Below are 25,820 nucleotides of genomic sequence, written 5' to 3' on the forward strand. Positions count from 1 at the left end.
CATTTAAGCATTTAAGTCCAGTGAATAGTATTTACATACGTCGGTCTTAATGTTTGAGCAGTCCAAGCTCATGGCTTACCATCCCACTTAATGCTGTGTTTTTCTGAATGCCCCAGTCACAGAAACATCTCTGTGAATTAAACAGAGCTGGCGTTGCATTGACAACAGCCTGTGGCTCCGGTGAAGCTCTAAAAATATTGACCGTTTTTGACTCGTAATTCCCAGTAATCTCGCTCACAGCAGTACTCGGGCTGTAGAGGTAATCAAACAAGCACAGCGATGACTATTGATTTTTGCTTGTTTACATCCATTTCTGACATTCATTTGCATCTCTGACACTGGGTTTGTGTGACTGTGGACGTCTGACGCAGGCGGTGACTGTGTCGAAGGCTTCGGTTCCTGGTGCGAAAAGTGCTGACCGGCAGTTTGTTGTGCTTTCTGTCAGTCTAGCTGTCTGTTCCCGTCTCACATCTCCAGAGTGTTAATGCGGTTTAAATATTTCTTCCCGTCAGTCCATCACACGTCGGCCCCTTAAAAGGTCAAGGAAGGAGTAGGGGGAGGGGAGGAAGGGATTTCTGAATGTGAATCCCACATCTGGTTGTTTGGACCTTGGACTACAAGTTGATTCTGGAAGTTTACGCAGCTGAGCGCAGGACTCCACATCCCTCCCCTCCTCCAGTGAGAAGGAGCTGCTGGGGAAGGGCTTATGTGCTTTCCCCTGACAGCACAGACGCTGCAAACACAAACACGGAGCCCCTCTCTGATCACAGGAAGGAGCCACTGTTCTTGTCATTTTTGATATATCGTGAAATGGAGTCATGGGTTGGAGAAACTTCCTGTGGGTCAAGAGAGCGGCACTTTTACAGCTCCACTGCAGCACATGGATTCCCTCTTAACCTTTGTGTGGGCCCCAGGTCAAAGCCTTATGCCAGCATGCAACCACTGAGCAGGCAGAATAGAGATAGATAAACAGGCTAGACGATTAACCGCTCTGAGCAGGAGATTCATGGAATGCATTTCTCCCAGGGGAGAGGTTTCCAGGAACAGCTTTGCTCAAGTGGTGTGCAGTGAGCCACTCCACGGGCAGAGGCAGGCAGAGCTGGGTGTGTGTGTGCACGAGCCGGCCGTGGGGTTTCATCAGAGGAGCTGTTAGCCTTGTGCACACAGACCTACATGCTGCCACGCCTGCTTCCTATCCACTTCCCTAAAACCCCTTTTGTGCTGACGGTGGAGTACAGAGCGACCACTCCTCTCGACATATGCCTTATCATCAGTGTTATCCTCATAAGCTGCGAACCTTCAGGAAGAACCTAGGGCTCAACACGTCCGCAATTTTACCCCTCACCCAATTCTGCCCCCTCTCCAGCCCCAGACATTGTCTGAGACGTGGCCCATAGGGGGCTTCTTCCTCCTTCAGCTTATAAAAGAAGCTCCTTTTCATTAATGCACATGTATACTCTATATTTGTATAACTTGTTATTTTTGAGAGGAAGAACCCATGAAATTTTCACCCAGAGAAGATCCAAGCTTTTCCGCTCCTGACAACAATATGCTTTTATTTTCCTGTGCATCTTCAGATGTAATGTAAGATTAGCTTGTTTTTCTGCAATACAGTGAACAAGTGTTAGCCATAAACTTTGACTATTGGATTATATCGTATTGGTACTGCACACAAACATGGACTCAACAACAATGATACAAATGGAATAGTATTAGTTAAAGTATATGTAAGGGGATGATATATATGGAATGAAATATACTGTAAACTGTGTAGAATGAGTCCAATTATGTGTTACACAGGATATTCGATTTACTGATTTCACAATTGTCACTGTGACAAAAAAAGAAGCAATCTTTTAAGTGTATATTTTTGTGCCACAAACAGTACCATACCTTATTTCATAAATCTATAAACAAGAATTATCTGCAGTTGCATGGCTTTAAAAACCACTAGTTGCATTTTGTGCTTGTGTTTTTATCAATTTAAAGGAAATGTTAGTGATATTTATGGAAAATCTATTGTAAAACATAGAGTAACATTTTTTACAGACAACAGTCAGCAAACTGACAAATAACAATGTCAGTCACACAACAATAACTATCTTAAGTTAGCTATCATTAGACACAATAAGCCACTGGACGTGAAATTACATTTTACATTAACTCTGTTGTGAACTTAGAACTGAGGTGCAATGAGGGACAACACCAAAACACAGTGCAGGAGGAAACATTGAAGTACGAAGTCTTTTCAAAAGGACAAAGTGCATGAGATCAGGTAAAGAAGTGAAGTGAAAGTGCACAGTAAGTGCTACTGAAGCATGTTTGGGTGTCAGAGGTGTCAGGAGAGGAGGTTGTCTCAGAAGACACGAGTCTGGTTCATAAAGACAGAGAGGGACGTCCCTGCACTGATCACATATAGGCAGCTCGTTCAACCATCAGGGAACCACAACAAGAACAGTCTGGACTGATTGCCTGGTCTGCAGGGAGGGCAAAGCCAGACGCGATCCTGGGAGGAACACAGTGCAGAGTGTTAAAATAGATGGGTGCAAACCCAGAAGTTGCTTTGTAGGCAAACATGAGTGACTTGAACTGCAGTCAGGCGACTGAGTTCCAGAAGTAAAGCTGTAGCAGGCTAATTCCTGAGTTTGCTGAAGTGCATCGTATTACCTCTGCCCAGGGGGGATGTTTTCCTCTTGTTTGTTTGTTGGCAGGATTACGCAAAAACTACAAAAGCGTTTTCCATTCAATTTTGTGGAAAGGAGGGGCTTGACCCAAGGAAGAACCTATTCAATTTCACTGTGGTTGCAGGATTCTTTTTTCAACTTTCTTTGACATAGCCAGATAGGGAGTTCTTCTTTAGCACTAACATCCACAGACATCAATTGCTGGTTGGCATCTTAACTAGTGCGGAAGACCTTCAAACGTAAAAGGGATATTCTCCATCTTGTCATATGTTCTAAAATAACACTGAGAGATCAGGCTTTAATCAGCATTTTTGTTGTTTTCTCAAATTTGAATAATTTAAGGTTTTGAGTTTGAAAAATGAGGCACGTGTAGCGGATTTGAATGTGGTTTCATACTGGGACTGTTGGGCCTCAGTAGGGATATGAACTCTTATAAATTCAGCTTTCAAGAGCACAGTTCTGACATTTCTTTCAAAATAATAAAAGTGAAATCGTCTGGCTCGAAATGACAGTTAAACAATATTCACAACCGTGTTGCACACCTCTTAAATGCACCTTCCGTTGGCTTTGAGACGTACAAATCAAGCTTCCACTCGTGTTGTGTCAAATAAGGTGTTATTATGAGGGGAACTCAGGATGCTAGACATGGACACGAAGGGTGCAGAGTGAACATGTCCTGACACGACCCGCTCATAACAAAACACCGAAGAACGTTTCCTGCCCTTCAGTTCAGGTTCATGTTCAGTGTTTGGTCTGTAAAGAGAGATGAAATGTCAACACTCACTCATTTACACATCCTTGTGGTGTGTTATCTCTCCCCGACACATGTAAAGCAGCGTTTTTGTAATCTATCACTCCAACTGCGTGCATGTTATTATCAGCCGGCTGTGTTTGTCCTCCCCCGCTGTACTGAGGGACTGAACACACCTGAAGCACGAAGGTCTCAGGTGAGGGTGTAGTCCGTCTCCCTAGCAACCAGCAGAAACACTGGGTGTTCACCTAGTCAAAAAAAAAACACACACTACTTATTATTGTTTTATTAGCTAAGGTTACTGCAGATCACCTTGATACAAAAAAAAGAAAGCACGTGCAAGAAGAAGCTGACGTAATTCCCTTAGTTTGGTGTTTTTCCCCGTCTGGTTTCTGCGGTGCTCTGGTTCTGTAAGTTGAAATGAATTGAAATGCCTGTCAGCACCTCACAGGAACAAAGAAACTCTTCCACAGCTTCACTGGAAGAGGTGAGACGTCCTCCCTTTCTCATGAGGACTGTCTCCTTCCCAAGAATCACACGTGGAAGTCGGCTCGGGGCCTAAACCTGCCTTCCAGTTGTTGGCTTCATCCCATCTGGCTTAATAGAAGAAATTAGTCACACCAGCTATTAACAAGTTATTAAGTGAAGCAACTCCAAGGTAGATCGGGCCTGATGCCAAAAGAAGTGTTAAATACAGGGAAGCACCTCCTCTGTTTGCACATCTCTCCTGGGGAATCTCATATAGACACAACCTGATAGATTTAAAACCACAGTGACTGTCATGATGTCAGGTCAATCACTGTGTGTGTGACCCCCCCACACTCACAGTGATGCGCAAATCCCCAGGTCATATTATAGTTCAGAGCGCCATCTTGTGGTGAAAGTTGGAAATTACATGCTCCATGTCGTCCGCATAGTAGTCTGTACATTGTGTACTGCACAGAGATACAGTCATATTAATACTTGATGAGATTATACCTTAAATCCACAATGCTGTCAGCTCATTATTATTGTTGACAAATGAATGTACTGATTATTTACATAATCTTAATTCAACTTTATAAGGCCTTATTTATTTTCTAACATGAATTTGGGCAAAGGGGACAATGTATTTTCCAAGGATAGAAAATCAATAAACCTCCTCTGCCAACAACAACCTCCTCAGTGATGCATTCATGTCAGGTTGGATTAACTCTAGATGTCACCTGCCACCAGTGAAGAGATTAAAGTATATCAACATCCTGTTTTTGTGGGCTCCAATTTCTTCTATACTCTGTATCGTTCACTGCAGTTTGTTGAAAATCCATTGTTTGTTGATAAATGCGCACTAAGTGTAAAATTGTCAGTTTTCTTCAGGCTTCAGTGTCATGTACACATGTTGATCCATCTGTTTCTGATCTAAGGGGAGGGCAGTGCCTACCAGTGGTCGAGGAAGTACTCATCATTTTACTAAAGTAAAGTACAAATAAATAGCCAAAATATGCTCAAGTACATGGTAAAAGTACCACATTGACTTTTCTACTTGAGTAGAAGTAAGTACTTTTCTTTTAGATATACTTTCAGTATAAAAAGTAAAAGTACTTACTGAATGTATGTAACTGTCTACTACATCATTATGTTTGAGTCTCGGCCTCTTCTGAATCCATTCTAGAAGTTTCTTCTATACAAGTGATGCTGCAGCTATAGGAGGCGGAGTCAGATCTGACCAGTTCCCCTGATTATCACTCTAACAATATACAAAAAAAACTTATGTGAACATGTAACGCAATCCTTTGTAAAAATGTTATAGAGTAGAAAGTACAAATGCTTATTAATATATGTAGTGAAGTACAGATACATGAAAAATGTACCAAAGTACAGTAATGGGTAAATGTACTTTGTTGCACTTTGACTTCCCCTTTGTATTTTTGGTCGACACCACACTTCTCAACTCAGCAGCTCTTGTTGCTTCTGCTCAGCTCAGTGCTGCACCTTCTCCTGCAGCTAAATAATCTCCTGCAGTGACACACACACACACACACACACACATACACACACACACACACACACACACACACACACACATAAAGCCACCAGCAGATGATAAAGCTCATTTGTGTCTGCTTACGAGGAGAAATTACGCATTATCCATCCTTCATCCAGGCAGACAACACTGAGACACATGGCTGCAGTGGACAAAAGAACAAAAAGATGAATGGTGGTTGTTGTTGATCGTTTGTGATTTTGACCTCAAGAAAACATCATCTGACTTTCTTCTCTCGCCACAACAGGTACAGTTACATTCTGAGGCTTATGTGAGCTTCATTACAGTTCAGGGTTATTATCTGATCGGAGGCGCAAACCTAGACATAGAACGCCCTGCTTCAAGCAGAAGTGGTTTTTTTTTTATCTTAATGTTTTCTCAACAGTTTTGACTGTTGCCATGGAAATGTTCCTTATTTGCCTCCTGCTACAGCTCTATTTAGTAACCACCAGAGGGAGTCACTGGATTTCTAATTTGTCTGATCTGACTCTTTTTCCATCTGTGGTTTAGGAGGTCGGAGGTTTAAGAGGAATTTTCAGATAATCTATAACAATATATAAATATTTGAACATAATAAAAACACATGTATACAAAATAAATGTATATATTTATACATATATGAAGAAAAGAAGAAAATGTAGACACGGATAAATGTATATATATATTTATGTTTAAATATATATATATATATATGATATATTGTTCGCGTTCTTAAATGTTGGGGTTACTTTCACATCATAGTCTCTTTTTAGATCAATTTGAATATCACACAGCAATAGTGCACAAATACAAAAATAATTAAATGTTACAGATGAGAAAAGGGTAAAAACTTGATAACATGAAACATTGCTATATGATATCAAATAATATTGCATGAACAGCAACAAGTTCTGTATTAAGTATCTCACTGCTAATGGTTTCAGTTTTTATTTTTTATTTACTCCTGCACAGAAGCGAACAGCGCAGGATTAATTTTATTTAATTAATTTTTTTTATTTTATTTTATTTTATTTATTAGGGCCCGAGGTCTGACAGTCACTGACAGAAAGGTGAGGCCCTATTGAAATTGCAAGGATTATTATTCTAATTATATATTATAAATTATTCTTACCAAAATTTGCAGAAAATTAGTTGTATTTCTTTTCTATTTCCTTTTCTTTTAAATGTCATTTTATTTTCCATTAATTTCGTTGCTATTACGTAACAGGTAAAACTCTTAATGTCAAGCTGCTTTGAATCTGTGCTGTGATACGACTTTATCCATGTAAAATTCTGCTGTTGAGTGGAAATGAGACAACTCCACTGTTCATAATATTCTGCTGTGTTCATAACTCTAGTAATCAAACTGAGTGATGAGTCTGATGCTGCTCCTCTAGACTCAACTGTTGTTCAGGGTGTGTGGGTTGATTCTGGTCTTTTGTCTCTGCATCACATTTTGTATGTGTGTGTATGTGTTTGCACCTTTCTGTTGGGACCCTCCTGTCGTCCCCCTGTCAGACACACTGAGCCTCATCTCCTGGGACAACCTCTGGCTCTGCGCCGGCTAACTTTAGCCTTGCAGCTCTCATGGTCTCTCTCTCTAAGCCTTTTTTGGGGTTGTGATGTGCCAAAGTAGATTTACCTTCAATAACCATTTATTAAATCTCTATCCATTAGACTCTGGCGCTTCGTAAGAGCTGGCTGCATTAAGCCTGATTATGGGATGCCCGGCAGAGGAAAAGGGTCTATGTGTCAAGTGTGTCATCGAGTGATTTATATCCCTGGCTGGGATCTCTGTCTTGTCAGTCGGGCGTAAGCTGCGGAGAGGAGAGCGAAGCACCGAAACCTTCAATGATGCGTTGATACTTCCTATTTTCTCTAATGTGTGAACACAGAAGTCGTTGCCATGCCTTGGTTCTGTAGTGGACATCCAGGGGTTTCTGTCTGTTTCTCCTGCTGACGCTGCTGCTGAATCTTGACCTGTCGCGTTCCAAGGATCCCTGTCGAAGTCAGTTTGACTCCAACTGTCCGTCGTCAACATGGACCCCAAGGGCCCCAGCAGCACCTTCAAAAGGTCCTCGCTCAAACGCACCACATCTGGCTCGCAGAAGGTAAGATGAGGTCACATTCAGCAGGTGATTCAGTGTCCCCTGTCTGAGTTAGCTCCAAACTGGAGTGTAATTATTTGTCTTTAAGACTTTGTTTTATGTTACCCTTTAAGTTTTTGCTTTAATTATACAAAGAGAGTATAGGTTTAATATCAATGACAAACTATTTTATCTTGGCTGCTTTTTGTGAACTCTTGGCTGCTTTTTGTGAAATCACATGATTATTCTGAGAATGACTTGTGGTGCACAGCCTGTGTCACATGGAGCCGCTACTATAGCCAGAGTCCATATTAGAGCCTAACCAATCATTTGAGAGCTTCTGCTCACAGCGTAATGACATGCATCCTTTAGGACTGTGGGCTGTATATTAGTGAGCACATGGTCTGCACTCCCAGCCCCTGCAAACTTAGTGCTAAGTGGTGTTGGAAGCCGAGCGAGCAGCTCACTCCAGTACACCACTTTAATCCTTCATAATGGCCCAGTATGGAAGACCATGGCTTCGGCAGATCAAGGACTTTTATATCTTTCTAAAGTCTGCTTTCATGTGATTAACACACTCCTATTAACATGTCCTTGAAAGCAAGAAAGATGTGATTTTTATATTCATGCTCGCCTCGAGCTCGAATCCAATGAGCAGTGTATGCTAGGATTACACACACATACACACAACACATACACACGCTGACACACACCACAAATTCACTCACTTGGTGTCTGTCGTGTGGAAGCATATTACTACAGAACTGCATATATACATACATTTCTTAGTTTTAAAGTAAACTAAATGTTAAAAAAATGGAAGATAAATTGAAATATGAAACACATCATGCGTTTCAAATTCAACTTTTGTTGATTACATCCACATCTATCACCATCACCATAATGTTCCTGTACTTGAACGTTTTGTTCATTACTGAGGCAGATTCTTCACAATGTGGCTAAATCAACTCCTGATCAGCTGCACATCTGACACTGGCGTCCCTAAAAGTATTCAGTGGGATGGGTTTCTATATGTTAATAGGGGCATTATAGGGTGAGATTAATATTCTGTGTAAAATCCACAGCCTCTTTATATATATGAGCTTTAACTCTGTTAAGCAACCAGCAATGTCATGGCTCTCTGCTGAATGTTTAATGAGATCGGATATGTTGCTAAATATAAACTCATTGGCAGCACAAACCAGACGACCGACAGCCAACATTGTCCTTATTTTCTTATCATGCATTGTCATGTATGACAGTCTTTAATCGTGGATTTATCTGCTTTATTTAAACGATATACTTCATTATTTACAGTGGGTCATGGTATGAAGGATGAGGATTTACTCTTCATCCATGGTATAGTTCATCAGAAATTGAAGGCAATATCCCTTGGAAGTGTTTGGACAGATCAGATTTGAGGGGGAAAGTCTCTAACAGAGAGCACATTCAGTTAAATACGTTCACATGATATTACTTTGTCTGTTGCCATAAAGATGCCGCCGGCAAAGTTCCATCTACCCAGCTGACTACTGACCTTTTACCTATTTTACTGAGATATTATATCTTATTCGTCAATAGTGAGGAAAGAAATGGACTGAAAGCGTCTTTGGTTTAACGGGTTTGACTGATCAGAGAGAAGTTTTGTATTCAGACGATTAGAAAACCAAATGGACCAAATTAATAAACGCTGTTCAAGCAACAAAATCAATACAAATCGGACTAAGAAATTCAGCATTTTTCACAGTGCTTTTTTTTTGCGTGAGATCATATGACTGTGTGTTGTAAGCATCAGGCTCAGGTCAGGTGAGGGCCAAGGATCTTTAAAAAGCTTTAAGATTCAGGTCAGGGTTGAGCATGAATTACACAGGGGCTGTGGGACCCGGACCGGAGCCGGGCTGAAGCTCTGAGTTTGGGGAAAAACTAAGACTTAAAGGAGTAAGAGCCTCAAATGTTGCAGACAAGTTAAATGGGTTCATGTCACTGAAGGACAAACATAGAGAAGTTATTGTACTAAATTATGAAGCAGACCAAGTGGAAAATATAAAAGCTGTGGTCTTAGCGAAGGGAAAATCTGTTGATTCTGCTACTTAGATGGTAAAACTTTTACATCCCATACACTAACACGTTTAAACACGGTGACATGTTAGCAATAGGTTGACTCTATTTATATTTATGCTGCAGAATCAAAGAGTGTTGCAGTTTTTTTTTAAATATATCCCAGGATGCAAGTCAAACATTTAATAAAACAACCACCGTCAAAAAAAACAACTTTTCTTCTAATATGTGACCTGCCGTCAAACGTCAGCTGATTTATAAATAACCGTCCATTGCCCAGGTGTTATCTCTATGCCGATTCCATGAAAATCTCCATTTATTCTCTTTTTCTATCAGGGTTTTTCTTTAGGGGAAAAACACAGGGAAACAGTGTCTTTAAAAAACGTCTTATGACTCCCTCAACTCTCGGGGATAATCAGTGACATGTTGGACTCATGTGATGGCTAACTGGATTTTCAAACTCAGACGCACAATGAGAGCATTTACAAACAGGGCAGAGTGAAAACAGTTAGCTTCACAGTTAATGCAAATTTGCCGATCCAGAACTTGTAACTCGAGTTGTGTCGCCTTCTTCCAAATATCTTTCCCCTCAAGTGAAAATACGTAAGAAAAGGCAGCGTTTCATTCGCTTCACGTGAGATGGACCATGGGTCTGGAATATTTTTTTTCCGCAAGTGAGGGAGTCTTCATGGGCTTCCTTCCTGTCACATAGCATCAAACTCGAAGCACGTCGCCATTCAATACCAAAGCTGAGCAATTAGTTGCTTTTATCTTCGACCCTGGAGACATCACATTCCTCATAGGACCCCCAAATCCCTTCTGATCTATTTCACTTGTGCTGATGAGGCTTTTGTTGTGCGAATTCCATCGTTACTGAAATCAATATCCAGAACGAATGATTCTGTGTCATTCTCTACTTTATAAAGCCACCAACTCCAAACCATCATGTGCATCCAGGTCACATATCAGCATAAAGAAATACAGGCATCATTATACCCTTTCCTTAAAACTGCTGGGGCTGAATGGTCCATGTAATTGTAGCTGAACTGGAACAAATGTGCTGTGATTTAGCTGCTCGCTAAGCCGTGGGTCAGGAGACCGGGACCATGTGATTCCAGCGCAGAGAGGCATTAATGTATGGCACACAGTTTATGTGGACCGTAGGTGTCATCGCTTAATACAAACATGGTATTTACCACATGTGAAACTTGTGGAATGACTTGCGCCAACACACTGAATGATACAATGCATATTTAAAGTATTGCAATGCAGTGGCCTAATATTTAAGAGAAGGAACATTGCATCAAGTACAGCTAATGAAATAGTCATGAATTTGTTTCCTGTGTCCTCATCAGCAACGCAACACTTCTAGTGTCCATCTCACACAGTTGCCTTTTGTTTTCCAGCAGCGTTTCTTCAGAAAACGGAGCACGTTGGAATGAATGTTGTTTACTGTTCCGGGGCTTGTCTTAAGTCGTGTTAATATGCCTGGCGTGACACAATCTGATCCCACGGTATCTAATTCTTTAAGGTTTTTGTTGCTAAGTGCTAAGAGGCAGCTCGTAACGAGGCGGCTGGCTGCTGACTGGATTTTGGTTTTAATTGCTGTGGTTAATGAGTTTAAGTAAGCTGAAATAACTGCGTCATACTGGCCAAACCCTTCTGGAAATGCGCTTTGTTTTCTCCAGCTATAATTAACAGTGGCCCATGTGCAATTTTTTTTCCTAATTTTTCTACCAGTGCCAGGACCAAACGGGGGAAGTTGGGGATGGGTGTGAGTGTGTGTGTGTGTGTGCCAGGCTTCTCTCTCTTTGTCTTCTTGAGACATCAGTCACCGACCTCCCTCGTCTTTTTTCACCAACAAGACTTTTTTCAGTCGGGCTCAAACTGCTCCCTTCAACCATAAAAGGAGCGATTATCAAACCCTTTCACGAGAGGAAGGTTTTAAATGAGTATCTGCACCTCGGAGCTTTTTAACTCCATCTCAGCTTCCAGCCCACCTAATGCCTTCCTCTGGTTATTTCAGCACGTACCTGAAGCCCTTAACAGTGTTAAACTGATAGGTCACCACGTAAAATAAACATAATTCAGTTTAAACTGATATACAATTTGAAGTTCCCCATAGACAATAAACATAATTCAGTTTGAACTCATTAAAAAGATCTGAGTTGACATTCCCCTATACAAAAGAGGCTTAATCCCCCCCACTTAAGCTTTAAAATATTAAAAGTCAAACTGCTGGCTGTAGGTTAAATGTAATGTTGGGTTTTTTTATTCACCCAGCTGGTAGGGTATTTATTATACATGTGGGCTGGAATCTCTTTACACTATCGTTCTTTAAAGATTAAGAGAATATTGAATTGTCTCCTCTGCTGAGTTTTTCCTTTACACCACAAAAACAAGGTGGGTGGAAATGGAGATTAACTGCAATTAGCAGCGAGTGACCTTGCCCCCGACTGGAGACCAGTCATGTCTTAACAAGGCGCCTTCCAAAAGAATGCCTGCATCCAATTCTCTCAATTATGCAAATTGGGTTGAAATCAAAGTAGTTGGAGGGGGTAAAAACTTTCAAATTAATAGTTGAAGAGCCTCTGAACGACACTGCAGTCCCTGCGAAGTCGGACGCTCTCCTCCGTCTTCTCACACAAACTAAAGATCTTCCACACTATGAAGTGAACACAAAGAAAGGAGTTTCAACAAATTGGGAGATTAGGGGCCGTGTATCAAAGTAGATTTATTGTGCCTTGTTCAAGCGAAGGATGAAAATACCCTGTGGGCATGGAGAGGTTGGTCATGGGACTCCCAAAAGGATTACCTTGAACTGGAGTCATGAGACTTGGGCGAACAAAGACCCTGCTCACATGCTCATCATATTAACTGGCCCTCATAAAGTGAAGAAGTTTCATGTCCAGTGGGATTCAATAAGAGGGCTTGGCTGGGAGAGCAGCAGCAGGAGAAAGCTCGAGTAGAGACTCAGCAGACGCTGGACCTCTCCACTCTCCAGGCTTTAACTCCGGCAGCCTTAACGATAGGACTCCGCAGCTCGGACCGAAGACTATCCGTAAGTGCTTCTACAATCTACAGCAGCACCTTTTTTTATTTTTAACACTTTTGTCTCAGAATTATTTAAATGCTAGCGAGTGGCAGATGTTGTTGGATTTATGGTACCTTGAATCTGAATTTAGATGTCAGCAGGGCAGCACAGTTTGAGTTGTGAGTGCTCAATGATGCACGACAACCCTGAGATGGAAAATTGCTGAGACAAGACGGACACAAAACAGACGGAAAGAACCACAGCCAGTTGGACTTAAAAAAAAATACATCAGGATGGTCATATTTTTACAAAAACCTGACGGGCAGTATTTGTACTTTACATACACACAGCATTATTCTGTCTTAAAGAATACTTTGTATTGTGTAGATTAATATTCAAAGTTAAATTAATTGTATCTTCTGATTTATCCAATCGTTACTTGCTAATTCAATCTACAGAACCAAGTCATTTTTAGATGACTGTTTGGGATAAAGACAAATTCAATCTGGTAAGAATATCAGCTATACAATACAAACAATATAATGGTTATTTCTTTATTTACACTTGATGATGAAAAGTGTGTCTTTGCAGTTCTGCCGCAGATCAGCAAAAGAAATCAGTTATAGTTCATGAAAAGAGGATGTAATGTATGTGCGGAAAAATATACATATATATATGACAAAGTTGATATTGTTTCAGTAACACTCCTGCAGTACCTCCAGAGAGAGAGAGAGAGAGAGAGAGAGAGAAACAGTAACTCCACTGTGTTGTGGGCACTTGTGGTCACTGGTCACAAGACTACATTGGAATTTATTTTTATCTGTTTCTTTATGCTCATATGACTTATATGATTTAAAGATAAAGTTAAATAAAGTTTACTGTTGTTAAATAACTTTTTTTTTTTTTTTTTTTGGCCGTTTAACTTTTGAGCTTTTGTTTGGACAGATCCGCCTCCAATGCTTCACTTTTAATTGGTCAACACTGTCAACTACACCGGCTCTCAGAGCAACGCTCGCTTCAAACTCAGCGCTGCTCATTAAAATTGAGCAGATGATGATAAAGTGTCTAATACCACAGTATCATCAATCTTTAATAATCTCAGGAATAATAGTAGTCATTTTATTAATCTGATTTATTTTTTTTATTTTTTTTGAAAGATACAAAAAGTCCTGATCTTTGAGCCAGGATTACCGCTAAGAGGATTTCCTGAGTGTAACTAAAAGAAAAAGACGGATGATCTCTCTGTGGTATGACAACTTGTTATATCGACTAACAACTTCTTTCTTTCTTTCTAAATGTTTGTCTTGACAGGCACAGAAAGCTTGGATTGAGAGGACCTTCCTCAAAAGAGAATGTGTTCACATATTTCCCACCAAGGACCCAACCAGGTAATTCAATTTAATGACTGTTTGTCACTTGTGTTAAACTCAAGTCAGGTTGCAACATCAGCTTTTTCTTCAGTCATTTATAATGAGAGTTTACATTAAGGAAACATTAATGAAACAGTTTAGGTCAATTATTTTAATTTCACTCAAATTAATTGAGTAGAATATGAAAAGAATGTGAGTGTAATGCAAGTCTCTAGAAAGATCAGTTGTTATAGAATCATGACAGTGTTAATAATGTGCAATAGAATATTAATCATGTTTTAGACTCATTATGAGTAATGTTTCATTTCTTCCTATTAATTAATTAAGTAATTCACTAAATCATGGGACCTATGACAACAGGTTATCAGAGATTTACTGAGATTAAACCTGGTTTTTCACAGTTCATTGTAGGACATGGTTACTATGCTGGGCTCCGAGAACAGGCTGAGAGCAGCCAGGCAGCGCAGCCTTTTGTTCAATGAGGCACATTATTTCCCAGAAATGGGCACAGTCATGAAAGAGCCTGCACAATGTGTGTTTCGAGGAAAAGACAAAGTCGCATGGGCAAACGAAACAACATTCTTTGACTCAGGTCATTCTCATCCAGTCAACACTGGACAGTGTAACCCTCAGGGATTTCTATGAGTAGCAAAGACAGTTTATTTAAGTTTACACATCCGGGATCAGTTCTGATATTTTAACAGAGTGATTGTGGTTCTGTGATCTCTAGATGTGCCTGTGGTCAGCTGACAACGCAGCACGCGGCCATTCCCCCTGGTGCCAGCTCGGTAGAGGAACCCAACCAGCTGGTGCAGCTCGACACCCCAAAGGATAAATGGACGTTGTTAAAATACACCAGAACGTACCCAACAGACGCCTTTGGCCTAATCGAGTTCCAGGGTGGAGGATTCATCAACAAGGCCATGGTGAGTCTCAGCTAATGGAAACTAATGTAGATGAAGTGACAATGTGGTTCATTACAAAAAAGTCTCCATGCAATATTCTTTAATATGAATCCAATACTTTTTCTAAACTAGTACATCCGGGTTTCCTACGACACCAAGCCTGACAACCTGCTGCACCTGATGGTGAAGGATTGGCAGCTAGAGCTCCCCACGTTGCTCATCTCTGTTCACGGCGGCCTCCAGAACTTCGACCTCCAGCCCAAACTCAAGCAGGTGTTTGGCAAAGGCCTGATCAAAGCTGCGGTCACCACTGGAGCGTGGATCTTCACGGGCGGAGTCAACACGGGTAGGACACTGACGGCTCAGGACAATGCTTTTAATGTTCCCTTAACAAACCATTTGTGACATTAGAAGATTACCTTTGTTCTAAATTGTCATTACATAATACAATTTCTGCAATTTCCTAGGGGAGATTTGACCAGCCTATTGTCACGGGTTAAGCTCTATAATTAAAGCTTCTGTGGAAAAATTGAGCGCCAAAGACAATCAGCAGGTTTTCAGCAGTGTGTCCCATGATGCAGCTCCATTAGGCAGTAGAGAGAGTCATTATCCTTGAGGCTGTGTTTAACAATATATTATATTATTACAACTCAGGGGTGATCCGTCATGTGGGAGATGCCTTGAAGGACCACTCCTCCAAGTCCAGAGGGAAGGTGTGTGCAATAGGAATTGCTCCATGGGGGATCCTGGAGAACAAAGAGGACCTCATTGGGAAAGATGTAAGAACATCTGCAGCTGCATTTCATTTCTCAAACTATTATGCCAATGATTTTTCCTTTAAACAGATTTCTTCCTTCGTTTGCAGGTAACCAGACCCTATCAGACGATGGCAAACCCCCTGAGCAAACTGGCTGTGCTCAACAACAGCCACTCCCACTTCATCCTGACTGACAACGGCACCTGCGGGAAGTATGGCTCTGAAGTCAAACTACGTCGACTGCTGGAGAAGCACATCTCCCTGCAGAAGATTAACACTCGTAAGTCGGACGGTGCTGCACACACGTAATGAAACATGCTCTACATCCTCCGTGTTGTGTGACTGTGAGACGCTCCGTCTTGTTGGACGCGTGGGCAGAGAGTTCCTCTGTGACCTGTGGGCTTCCCTTTGTCATCCTATGCCTGGAGCTTGGTTAAGGCAGGGACAGCAAAGGGATGCTCAGCCGTCACCACTGACTTCACCACCTCCTTCCTAAGGTTTTGCTTGTTGACACATCACATCGACTGCTTGTTTGTTCAATGTTTGACTCTCAAAGTTCTGTTGAGTGATAAAAACAAATGGATGGGTTTTCAGCGACAGACTGTTATTTTTTGCTGTTTTCCAGGTCTGGGTCAGGGCGTCCCCCTTGTGTGTCTGATTGTGGAGGGCGGCCCCAACGTGATCTCCATCGCCCTGGAGAGCCTGAGAGACGACCCCCCCATCCCCGTGGTGGTGTGCGACGGCAGCGGCCGAGCTTCTGACATCATTTCCTTCGCGCACAGGTTCTCAGAGGATGGAGGGTGAGATTTTAGACGATGAGTTCTCCTTCTTTATGTTCACATTACTCTTCTGGTTAAAAAGCTGAAATGTCATCCTCAAACCCCCCACACACCCTCCAGACTGATTAATGATGACGTCCGAGACCAACTGTTGGTGACTATTCAGAAGACTTTCAATTACACCAAAAGCCAATCGCAGCAAATCCTGCTCATGGTAATGGAGTGCATGAAGAAAAGGGAGCTGGTGAGTAGGAGAATACAAGCGATGGATGATGTGCTGATATCTCCAGGCTCCTTGTATTTTACAGTTATCCTGTATATAAAAAATAACTTGTCTGTGTCAATAAATAAATCATTTGTTGTGAAACATCTGGTCTCCATCGTCATTCATCCATTCCACTCATCTATGTGATCCATTAACATATTGAATAAACATAATCCCCACAACCTGCCTGTCATCTCTCCGTCTTGTCGTGGTCATGTCATGTAATGCGGGTCATTCGCAGCTCCACCGCCGACCAGTAATAAATGCTCATGCATAAGTGCAAAGCTGCGAGGTGGCGGCTGATGTGCGATTTCTGCCGAGTTTAAAGTCTTTATTTTGATGTAAACAATGCAGCTTGGCGCTCACATGAGGAAGCAGGTGATGGGTCTCCACAGATAGCAGATTAACCCCCAAGCCATGAGTGTTTCTAAGAAGTGTTCGATGGGAGACCTCGGTGCATAAATAGCGGCGCCATTTGAGGATCTGCAGCAGATTTCCATGTGATGTGATTAGTAGTTTGTATAATACCCGGGATATATAATCTCCAGATTCTATACATTTGGGTGGGAAAGATCAGAGCCCACTACCAACTGCTTAGCAGAGGCTCTTACTTCATCTATTCACGTTAAACATGCAGCACACAGATGGAGGATAGGATCCATCTCCCTAATCCTCAACCAGGTTACTCTTTCTCTCCACTCCCCAGGCTTTTCTTTTTCAGGGCCCAGAGTGCTATCTCTTCACCAGTGACTTTGTGTGCTCTATCCCTGGTGTATTAGTCTGCCTAATGCTCCAACACACTCAGATAAGCAACTTAAACGGCTTTTTTTTTCAAATATCAAGCTGCTGCGGCCTTTTTTTCCCCCCATGTGCCATTTAGTTCTCACTGATACCCGACCCAGACAATGTGGCAGAACTTTATACACAACTAAGAGGCCCCATCATTGCTTGCTCTTAATCTAAAGTGCCATGACTAACCTACAGGTGAATCAGTGTCACTGTCTAGGCCCTGCTTAATCCTCTCATCCTAAATGCATGTGAACAGCTGGGTTAGACAAACTGAAAACACTGACTTAGAGAGCGGAAATTTGCAATGATGCTACACCAGGACACATCATTTAACTGAATTTGGAGTTCACTGACTCCCTGTCTGCATCCTGCATCTGTCTGGAAGAGCAACACATGTCTTCATGTCCTGATGCTGATGTTAGCAGCTGGTTATAGACGCATCTCGAGACCAGCTCGGAGCTCTCTCTCTGGCACAGGGCCGCATATTCATGCCAAGCTAATTCCATTCACCACGGCTGCACATGTGACAGGGTCGTCAGCGTAACTTCATTTGATATAGTCGAGCCTGTAACAAGGAAAGCTCTATCACTGTGTCTGACAAATAGTTAGCATGTGAGGGGTCAGCCCCAGAGTGCTGCAGAGAGAGTTCCTGCTGAAACAGTGTCCCACCAGTTCACTCCACATGTTTGTGAGCGACACTGACAGTTGTACACATTCATCCGTTCATTGATTCACAAATTCATCCATCCAGTTTGTTTAGAAACATATCCCACCGTCACATGACTGCTGCAACCGTTCCTCCTGTCTTTTCATGTTTTCTCCAACATGTAGATCACAGTTTTTCGAATGGGTTCTGAGGGACAAGAAGATATTGAAATGGCCATTCTCACGGCCTTGTTAAAAGGTAATTTCTGGCGATACGTCACAACAATATTGGTGCTATTGCAGCACAGCACATACTACATACCACCTCTTCTCTCTGACTTCCCTCTCTTCCTCCATTCCTCTGGCTTTAGGCACCAATGCTTCAGCAGCAGATCAGCTCAGTTTGGCTCTGGCGTGGAACAGAGTGGATATCGCACGCAATCACATCTTTGTCTACGGACACAATTTACCCGTGAGTCTATCACATCTGAATAATATGAATAAATGATTCCGAATGAGTGTAATACAGCTGCAAAGTCATCAATGATTGTTTTTGTTTGTTTTATATTTGAAATAGAATACAAATGCTTCCAACGTGTTCTCAAACTTTGGCGGAAAGACAGAGGAACTTTGATTGAACTGAATTGAGTTTCTTACACAAAAATTCAATGATTTAATAAACAAGAAATATTTGTAACAAAAGGCGAAGATGGAAATGCTCTGTGAATGTTTGTTCAAAGAAGAGATATAGAGTTCCTCCCCTCTTCTTCCTTTTGGTCAGCCTGCCGGTATGATGAACAGCACTACAACATCTACTGCCATGACCCAGGAGAAGCAGAGGAGTCCCGCCAGCGCTCCTCGTAGTAAGACCCGGGCAAAGAAGGGCAAAGGGAAAGGAAAGGCAAAGCCTGAGCCTCCAGAAGAAACAGACCCACGGAAATTGGAGTGTATTCGTTGGGTAAGCGCAGGGTTCACAACAAAAACTTTACTCATGATTGAAATGTGAGTAAAGAGCTTGAAAGCCGTGTGATGTCAATAATAATCGGTTTGTGTCCCTTGTTGACGTCTCCTAGGTGAACTCTCTGGAGCAGGCGATGATGGATGCTCTGGTGCTGGACAGAGTGGACTTTGTCAAACTGCTTCTTGAGAACGGTGTCAATATTCACCACTTCCTCACCATTCCCAGACTGGAGGAGTTATACAACACGGTGGAGATGACACGCCGCAGCAACAAAATTCAATAAATAAAAAGAAACCAAATCTGAATGCAGATCTGACAAATATGAAACAGGTTGACACTCGCCTCTCCTCCTCTTCTCTTCTCTCAGAAACTAGGCCCGGCTAACACCCTGCATGCTGTGGTTAGGGACGTCAAAAAGGTACAAATGAACTCTCCTGCAGCATTATTCCTTAATGCATAATGTTTGACTATTTAGATCATATCAGGTTTCATCTTCAGAGTGCAGCTTTGTTAAGTATTACTCTGGTGAATTTGCAGGGAAACCTTCCTCCAGATTATCAGATCACTCTGATTGACATTGGTCTGGTGCTGGAGTACCTCATGGGTGGAGCGTACAGGAGCAATTACACCAGGAAGGCTTTCCGTAACCTCTACAATACTCTGTATGGACTAAAAAGGGTACGCGTGGTTGGGAAAAAATAAATGACAATGACTTGCTCATTATATTAAGTGACATCTGATATTGATTATCACGGTTTTTTCCCTCCTCTTGCAGCCAAAAGCGCTTAAGCTCCTTGGAATGGAGGTGAGGTTTCCTTTACAACCCTGTCCGCTGAAACAACAACTCGCACATGTTGCAGACTAATCGATAAACTTCATTTTATTTTCAAAAACTTTATCAGGACGATGAACCCAGGAAAGGCAAGAAAAGGGGAAAGAAGAAGAAAGAGGAAGAAGTTGAAATCGATGTGGATGACCCTGAGGTCTGTCGTTTCAAGTTCCCCTTCCACGAGCTGATGCTGTGGGGGGTGCTGATGAAGCGCCAGAAGATGGCGCTCTTCCTCTGGCAACGTGGAGAAGAGGCTATGGCAAAGGCCCTGGTGGCTTGTAAACTTTACAAAGCCATGGCTCATGATTGCTCTGAGAGTGAACTGGTGGATGACATCTCCCAAGACCTGGAGAACAACTCCAAGTCAGTACAGATAACGTCTCTCACATATGTTTCACTTGTTGGTTAAAAACAAACAGGTGCCTATCACTCTCACCTTTATGTTGGTTTCCAGTCCACTACTCTAACTTCTCTCTTGCCTCTCACAAGTCTGCAATGAAATATCTATATTTCTATACAACATATTAAGCATATCACTCAAACTGTTTGGAGAAGTGCTGAGTTGAAATAATTGTCATTGTTTCTTCCCCTTCACAGAGAATTTGGCGAGTTGGCGTATGAGATGTTAGATCAATCCTACAAGCATGATGAGCAGGTGGCCATGAAACTCCTAACATACGAGCTGGTGAACTGGAGTAACTCCACCTGTCTGAAGCTGGCTGTGGCTGCAAAGCAACGCGACTTCATTGCCCACACCTGCAGCCAGATGTTGCTCACTGACATGTGGATGGGCTGCTTAAGGATCGGCAAGAATCCAGGCCTCAAGGTTGATAACACAAAATGTTTTCCTTTCAAGCAATCATAAATAAGTTTTTAAAAAAGGTCTAATTCCTCCTCCAAGGCCCAACAATCCCTTTAAATTCAATAATATTACCTCCTTGGCAGAGGTAACGATAGCAGTGACATCAGTAGTTGTAATACTTCTCCCGGCAGTGGAACCACATTGGAGTAAACATATCACTGTAAACAAGAAAATAAATGAATATGACCATGTCTTGTAAAAACTGAATATTTTCTTTAAGGTTATCCTGGGAATCATCTTTCCTCCTTTCATTCTACTGTTGGATTTCCGTGTTGGCGATGAAGCATCCCATCAAGCAACTGACGCACCTGACAAGGGAAAAGACAAGGACGACGATGCAAAATCCAGCAAGGTCCAGGATCATGCTGACCTTGATCAGTTTTTAGTTTTTACATCTTGTTAATAAACCATTTTTATCCAAGATGAAAGATGATGAACTAAGAGATTTTTCTTGCATTATAGGATCCCAATTCGGATGCAACTTCCCGAAAGGGAGACGAAGAGGAGGGTAGCACGCACGTCCACAAAATCCCGATTGGCAAACGGTTGTTTGAGTTTTATGACGCACCCTTCACCAAATTCTGGTTCAACACTGTGAGTTCCCTTTTGGTGCATGAGACAAATTATAGTGAGCTTTTACAAAAAATGTCTCACTTACAATAAAAAAATTCTAATTTATAACGTTTTCTTCCAATAGATTTGCTATCTGGCATATTTGATGTTGTACAACTACATAATCCTGGTGAAAATGGAGCGATTGCCATGTTTACAGGAGTGGACTGTCATTGCATACATCCTCACGCTTGGCGCTGAAAAAATCAGACAGGTAAAAAGGACAAGAAATTGTCTGATCCACAGACTGTATATAAAAATGAGAATGAAGCCAAATTCTCTCGATTGCCACCTGGTGGTTGGTTGCAGTATAGACCAACAAATAACCCTGGCTCCTCCATGTTAGTGGATGGGACATGGGCCAAACATATTTTGATTAGTTACTTGGTGCTATAAAGCCAGGGGGATTAGGTCATGATTGACAGCTGACCTCAATACTTGGGCTCCACACTACTATCACCTCTGTGCAGACTCTGACTCCAAATTACATCAAAAGCACAAGAGGGCGGCACCTTTATACAGGATATTTAAAGCTTCATTTTCGTACTAGAGGAGAAAGTGGAGTTTATGGTCTAATCAAGTTCAAGTCACTATGTGTGTTGAGATATCTTTTGGTCTCTGAACTGTGTCTAGATTCTGATGTCAGAGCCGGGGAAGCTGAAACAGAAGATAAGTGTGTGGATGGAGGAGTACTGGAACATTACAGACATGGTCGCCATACTCGCCTTCCTGTTTGGGCTTTTGCTTCGGCTGCAGCAGGAGCCTTACATGGGCTATGGCCGAGTCATCTACTGTATAGACATTATCTTCTGGTACATTCGTGTCCTGGACATCTTTGGAGTCAACAAATACCTGGGACCCTATGTGATGATGATCGGGAAGATGGTAATAAGTGTTTTAATTAAATCCTATGAAAGTCACGTGACAGACATTAAACATATACTAACAGAACAAACAGCAGTTCTCAAGGAGTTCAATTTTTTGTTCCTCTTTATTTTCAGATGATTGATATGATGTACTTTGTAGTGATCATGCTGGTGGTGCTCATGAGCTTCGGGGTGGCTCGGCAGGCCATCCTTCACCCAGATGAGAAGCCCACCTGGCGCCTGGCCAGAAACATTTTCTACATGCCCTACTGGATGATCTACGGAGAGGTTTTTGCGGACTCGATAGACCGTAAGACTAGAATTCATAGTAAGATTCTGTTTCCTGATTCTGGGCAGATGATCAGCGTTAGATTAATTTATTTGTCTAATTCTGTGAAACAATATGTGGGCTAGGACCTCTCATACTTTGTCTCCCTCTGCTGGTAGATTTGTAATAGGCTCTGTCTTAAATGCATGTCCAGAATTTTGCATTGAGGGAGAGTAGAATAGGTGTAATTATCTCAAACCCCTGGATCATGATCATCTGCCTTCAAGTTCTGTCAGTTTCTTCTGTCAGGGTGAAGGCAATACGCAGCAATAAAAAAAAAGGAATTATCTGGGTTATTATATAAATATGAATATTTAAATATCATGTTTGATGCTCCATGTATTTAAGACTAATGCTCCACAGCTTTAAAAAAAATGTCAACCAAGCTGTGAAATGTGAAATTGGATTTTTGTGAAAAAGGGAAAAAACATGCTTTCTGGAAACATTTTGATGATGCACGTCAGCTTGACCTTGACAGAAGCGAGATATGAAAGTCTAACATTTATTGATTTTAACGCTTTCTACGTGTTTTTGCTTGACTCTGCTTTTCTCGGATTTCTCTAGTCTATGCAATGGAAATCAATCGTAAGTTGTTTTTAAGTCAAATCAATTATCTAAAGATCTCAGAATAAATTCAACAGCTGTAACCTCCCTTCCCCACAGCTCCGTGTGGTGATCATTTATATGACGAGGATGGAAAGAAACTGCCTCCCTGCATCCCGGGTGCCTGGCTCACACCTGCTCTTATGGCCTGTTACCTCCTCGTCGCAAACATTCTTCTGGTCAACTTGCTCATTGCAGTCTTTAAGTAGGTATATGTTCCAGTATCTGACTGCACAGTTAAGGTTTATACTCATTAATCTTTTTTTTCCTGTTCCACAGCAACACCTTCATGGAGGTCAAGTGCATTTCCAACCAGATATGGAAGTTCCAGAGATATCAGCTGATCATGACCTTTCATGACCGTCCCATGCTTCCTCCACCTCTCATCATCTTCAGCCACCTCTACATCATCTTCAGCCGGCTGTGTCGTCGGTGTGCCATAAAGAAAAAAGAGGGAGAGCTGGATGAGAAGGACCGAGGCCTCAGTTAGTTTCCTCTAATAATTAAAAAAACGTATACCTAAACCCTTAATATCAAGATCTTAATCAGATCCTGGCTCAATAAAACTAATCAAATCGATCATGTTTTAGCTCATTGACATTTAGATCATTGTTAGACTTAGGATGCATGAAGGCATGCAGATATATCATTGTAAAATGCAGAATTCTACTGCACAACAGCCGTTAACAAAGATTACAGGGTCTGCAACGCTTGTAATAGATTATCCATGCTGATGCTGATTGTTTAGTAGCAAACGGTTACGACATTTATGCCCGTCCAGACACAAACGCAGCCCCAATCTAAAGCAGTTTGGGGTTGTGTTTTTGCCGGGATAAAACTTATTTTTTGTAGCTCTAAATCTCCGGAGGAGTATGGATGCAAGGTGTATGCGTAGAACATTTGATGCATTTTCAAACTAAACGTGGTAGCGTAGATGTAGCCTAAGACTGACAAAAAGTGTTGGGCTTTGTTTCTACCAGAGCTCAGGCTGAATCCAGAGGAGTTAAAAAGTCTCTTCGAGTTCGAAGAACAGTGTGTGGAGGAATATTTCCGTGGAAAAGAGGACAAGCAGCAGTCCTCCAGTGACGAACGCATCAAGGTTACCTCAGAAAGGTGAGCCTCCTTTGTGTTAAGACATTTCTAAACACCAGTTCTAGGAAATACATTCATACATTTCATTTGTGTTTTGTTGCAGAGTTGAGAACATGTCCATGCGTCTGGAGGAGGTAAATGAGAGGGAGAACACTATGAAGGCCTCTCTTCAGACCGTGGATCTGCGTTTGGCTCAACTGGAGGAGATCCACGGACGAATGGCAGTCGCCCTCGAAAAACTGGCAGGTGTGGACAGACTGGAGCTGACCAGAACCTACTCACGAAACTCCTCAGTGTGCGACCCGTCCTCTCTCCTTCGTCAGGGCAGTATTAGCAGTGCTGATGGTTACAGCCTTTATCGTTTCAACATGGACATGGAGGAGTTTGCACAGAAGCAGAAGGACACAAATGAGATGACGAAAACTGGTGTAGAGAGGCAAAGGAGTCTGCGGCAAGCCTCCAGTGTTAGTACTCTCAACAAGAAGGATGGTGGTCAGACCTTAGCTGTTGCAGGTTTGGATAGATCGAGGCCCAGCTCTTGTGTGGACATTCTCATATCTCCATGTGAACAAAAGCCTGCTTCTGCAGCATCAAGTCAAGAGACCATAACCAACATAAAAGGCAGCACATTGCTGATAGACAGCCTAACAGACAAGGATAGACTAAAGCCTTCTTCCTCTCCAAAAAGGGCCAAATCCTTGAAGTACTATCCGGTTGAAGAACAGCCCACATCTCCTTTGACGAAGAGGAGGGCTATGAGCACCATCATTATCAGCCCTCCTGATGAACCAGGGGAAGCAGCTGAACAAACGAAAAAAGGCCCCATGCTGTGGGGAGCGTCCTCTTCTCCCAAGAGAACTGAATCTTTGAGATCTGTCCCCACTGCAACCCAGAGTCAAACGTCTCCTATCACAAAGAAGAGGGCAATGAGCAGCTTTTTCTACAACCCAGCAGAAGCAGGTGACGATGTGCTGCAGACTGCAGACTACAGGTCACTGGTGGAGCAGGTAACTACAGCGCCAAAACAGTGGCCAGGAGACTTGGAGTATCAGGTGCACCCCAGCACTTTGGGGCATTTGCATAAGGTATCAACAGTCAGGACTCTTGCCCAGCAGTTTCAAACTAATGCCGCCCCTGCAGTACTTGAAAAAGAAGAGAAAAGTCTGACTGATCCAAGTCCTTCAGAGAGCGAGCGGGCGGCAGAGCCCATGCCAGATCAAACCAAGATGAAGGCGAGGAGAAACCTCTCAGACGCCACTGAGTATCTGACTGTGGCTGATGCAACTTACTTGCCGTCTCACAGGTCACAGAGCTGGAATGCAAGCTTGAGGAAAACAAAGAGCTTGATGGTTTGCAAGGAGCCCGGAGCCTCCAGCAGCGAGAGAGACCTCACTGAAGTCCACAGGGTGACAGATGACGGAGGGAAAGATGTGAGAGAGAAGATGGAGGCAGAGAAGAGCGAAGATGAAGCAGAGGAAAAGAAATGAGAGCTACAAAGAGAGGAGGTTGATTAGACCGGAAATAGGGGACAAAAAAACAGA

General features: G+C 42.2%; 1 protein-coding gene across 1 annotated transcript; it reads left to right on the forward strand.

Annotated features, from left to right (window-relative positions):
• The first annotated feature begins 7,476 nt into the window (after window positions 1-7,476).
• On the forward strand, window positions 7,477-25,766 carry LOC133009682 (transient receptor potential cation channel subfamily M member 1-like). The gene is made up of 27 exons (XM_061077220.1): window positions 7,477-7,548; window positions 13,928-14,004; window positions 14,717-14,912; window positions 15,024-15,237; window positions 15,546-15,670; window positions 15,757-15,928; window positions 16,274-16,448; window positions 16,548-16,671; window positions 18,313-18,385; window positions 18,498-18,598; window positions 18,908-19,084; window positions 19,200-19,334; window positions 19,455-19,505; window positions 19,625-19,765; window positions 19,863-19,892; window positions 19,990-20,279; window positions 20,514-20,742; window positions 20,999-21,130; window positions 21,241-21,372; window positions 21,476-21,604; window positions 22,024-22,275; window positions 22,392-22,566; window positions 23,149-23,169; window positions 23,248-23,392; window positions 23,467-23,672; window positions 24,168-24,300; window positions 24,383-25,766. Exons 1-27 carry the CDS (start codon window positions 7,477-7,479, stop codon window positions 25,764-25,766), a joined length of 5,091 nt encoding a protein of 1,696 aa, XP_060933203.1.
• The last annotated feature ends 54 nt before the right edge of the window (window positions 25,767-25,820 follow it).

Source organism: Limanda limanda, chromosome 8 (assembly GCF_963576545.1).
Source record: "Limanda limanda chromosome 8, fLimLim1.1, whole genome shotgun sequence".
Taxonomy (NCBI): domain Eukaryota; kingdom Metazoa; phylum Chordata; class Actinopteri; order Pleuronectiformes; family Pleuronectidae; genus Limanda; species Limanda limanda.

Coding starts and splice junctions, on each gene's coding strand:
- LOC133009682 (XM_061077220.1), top strand. CDS start 7,477: ATGGACCCCAAGGGCCCCAGCAGCACCTTCAAAAGGTCCTCGCTCAAA. Junction 16,449..16,547: donor AGGTTCTCAGAGGATGGAGG/GTGAGATTTTAG, acceptor CACACCCTCCAG/ACTGATTAATGATGACGTCC. Junction 23,393..23,466: donor TTGCTCATTGCAGTCTTTAA/GTAGGTATATGT, acceptor CCTGTTCCACAG/CAACACCTTCATGGAGGTCA.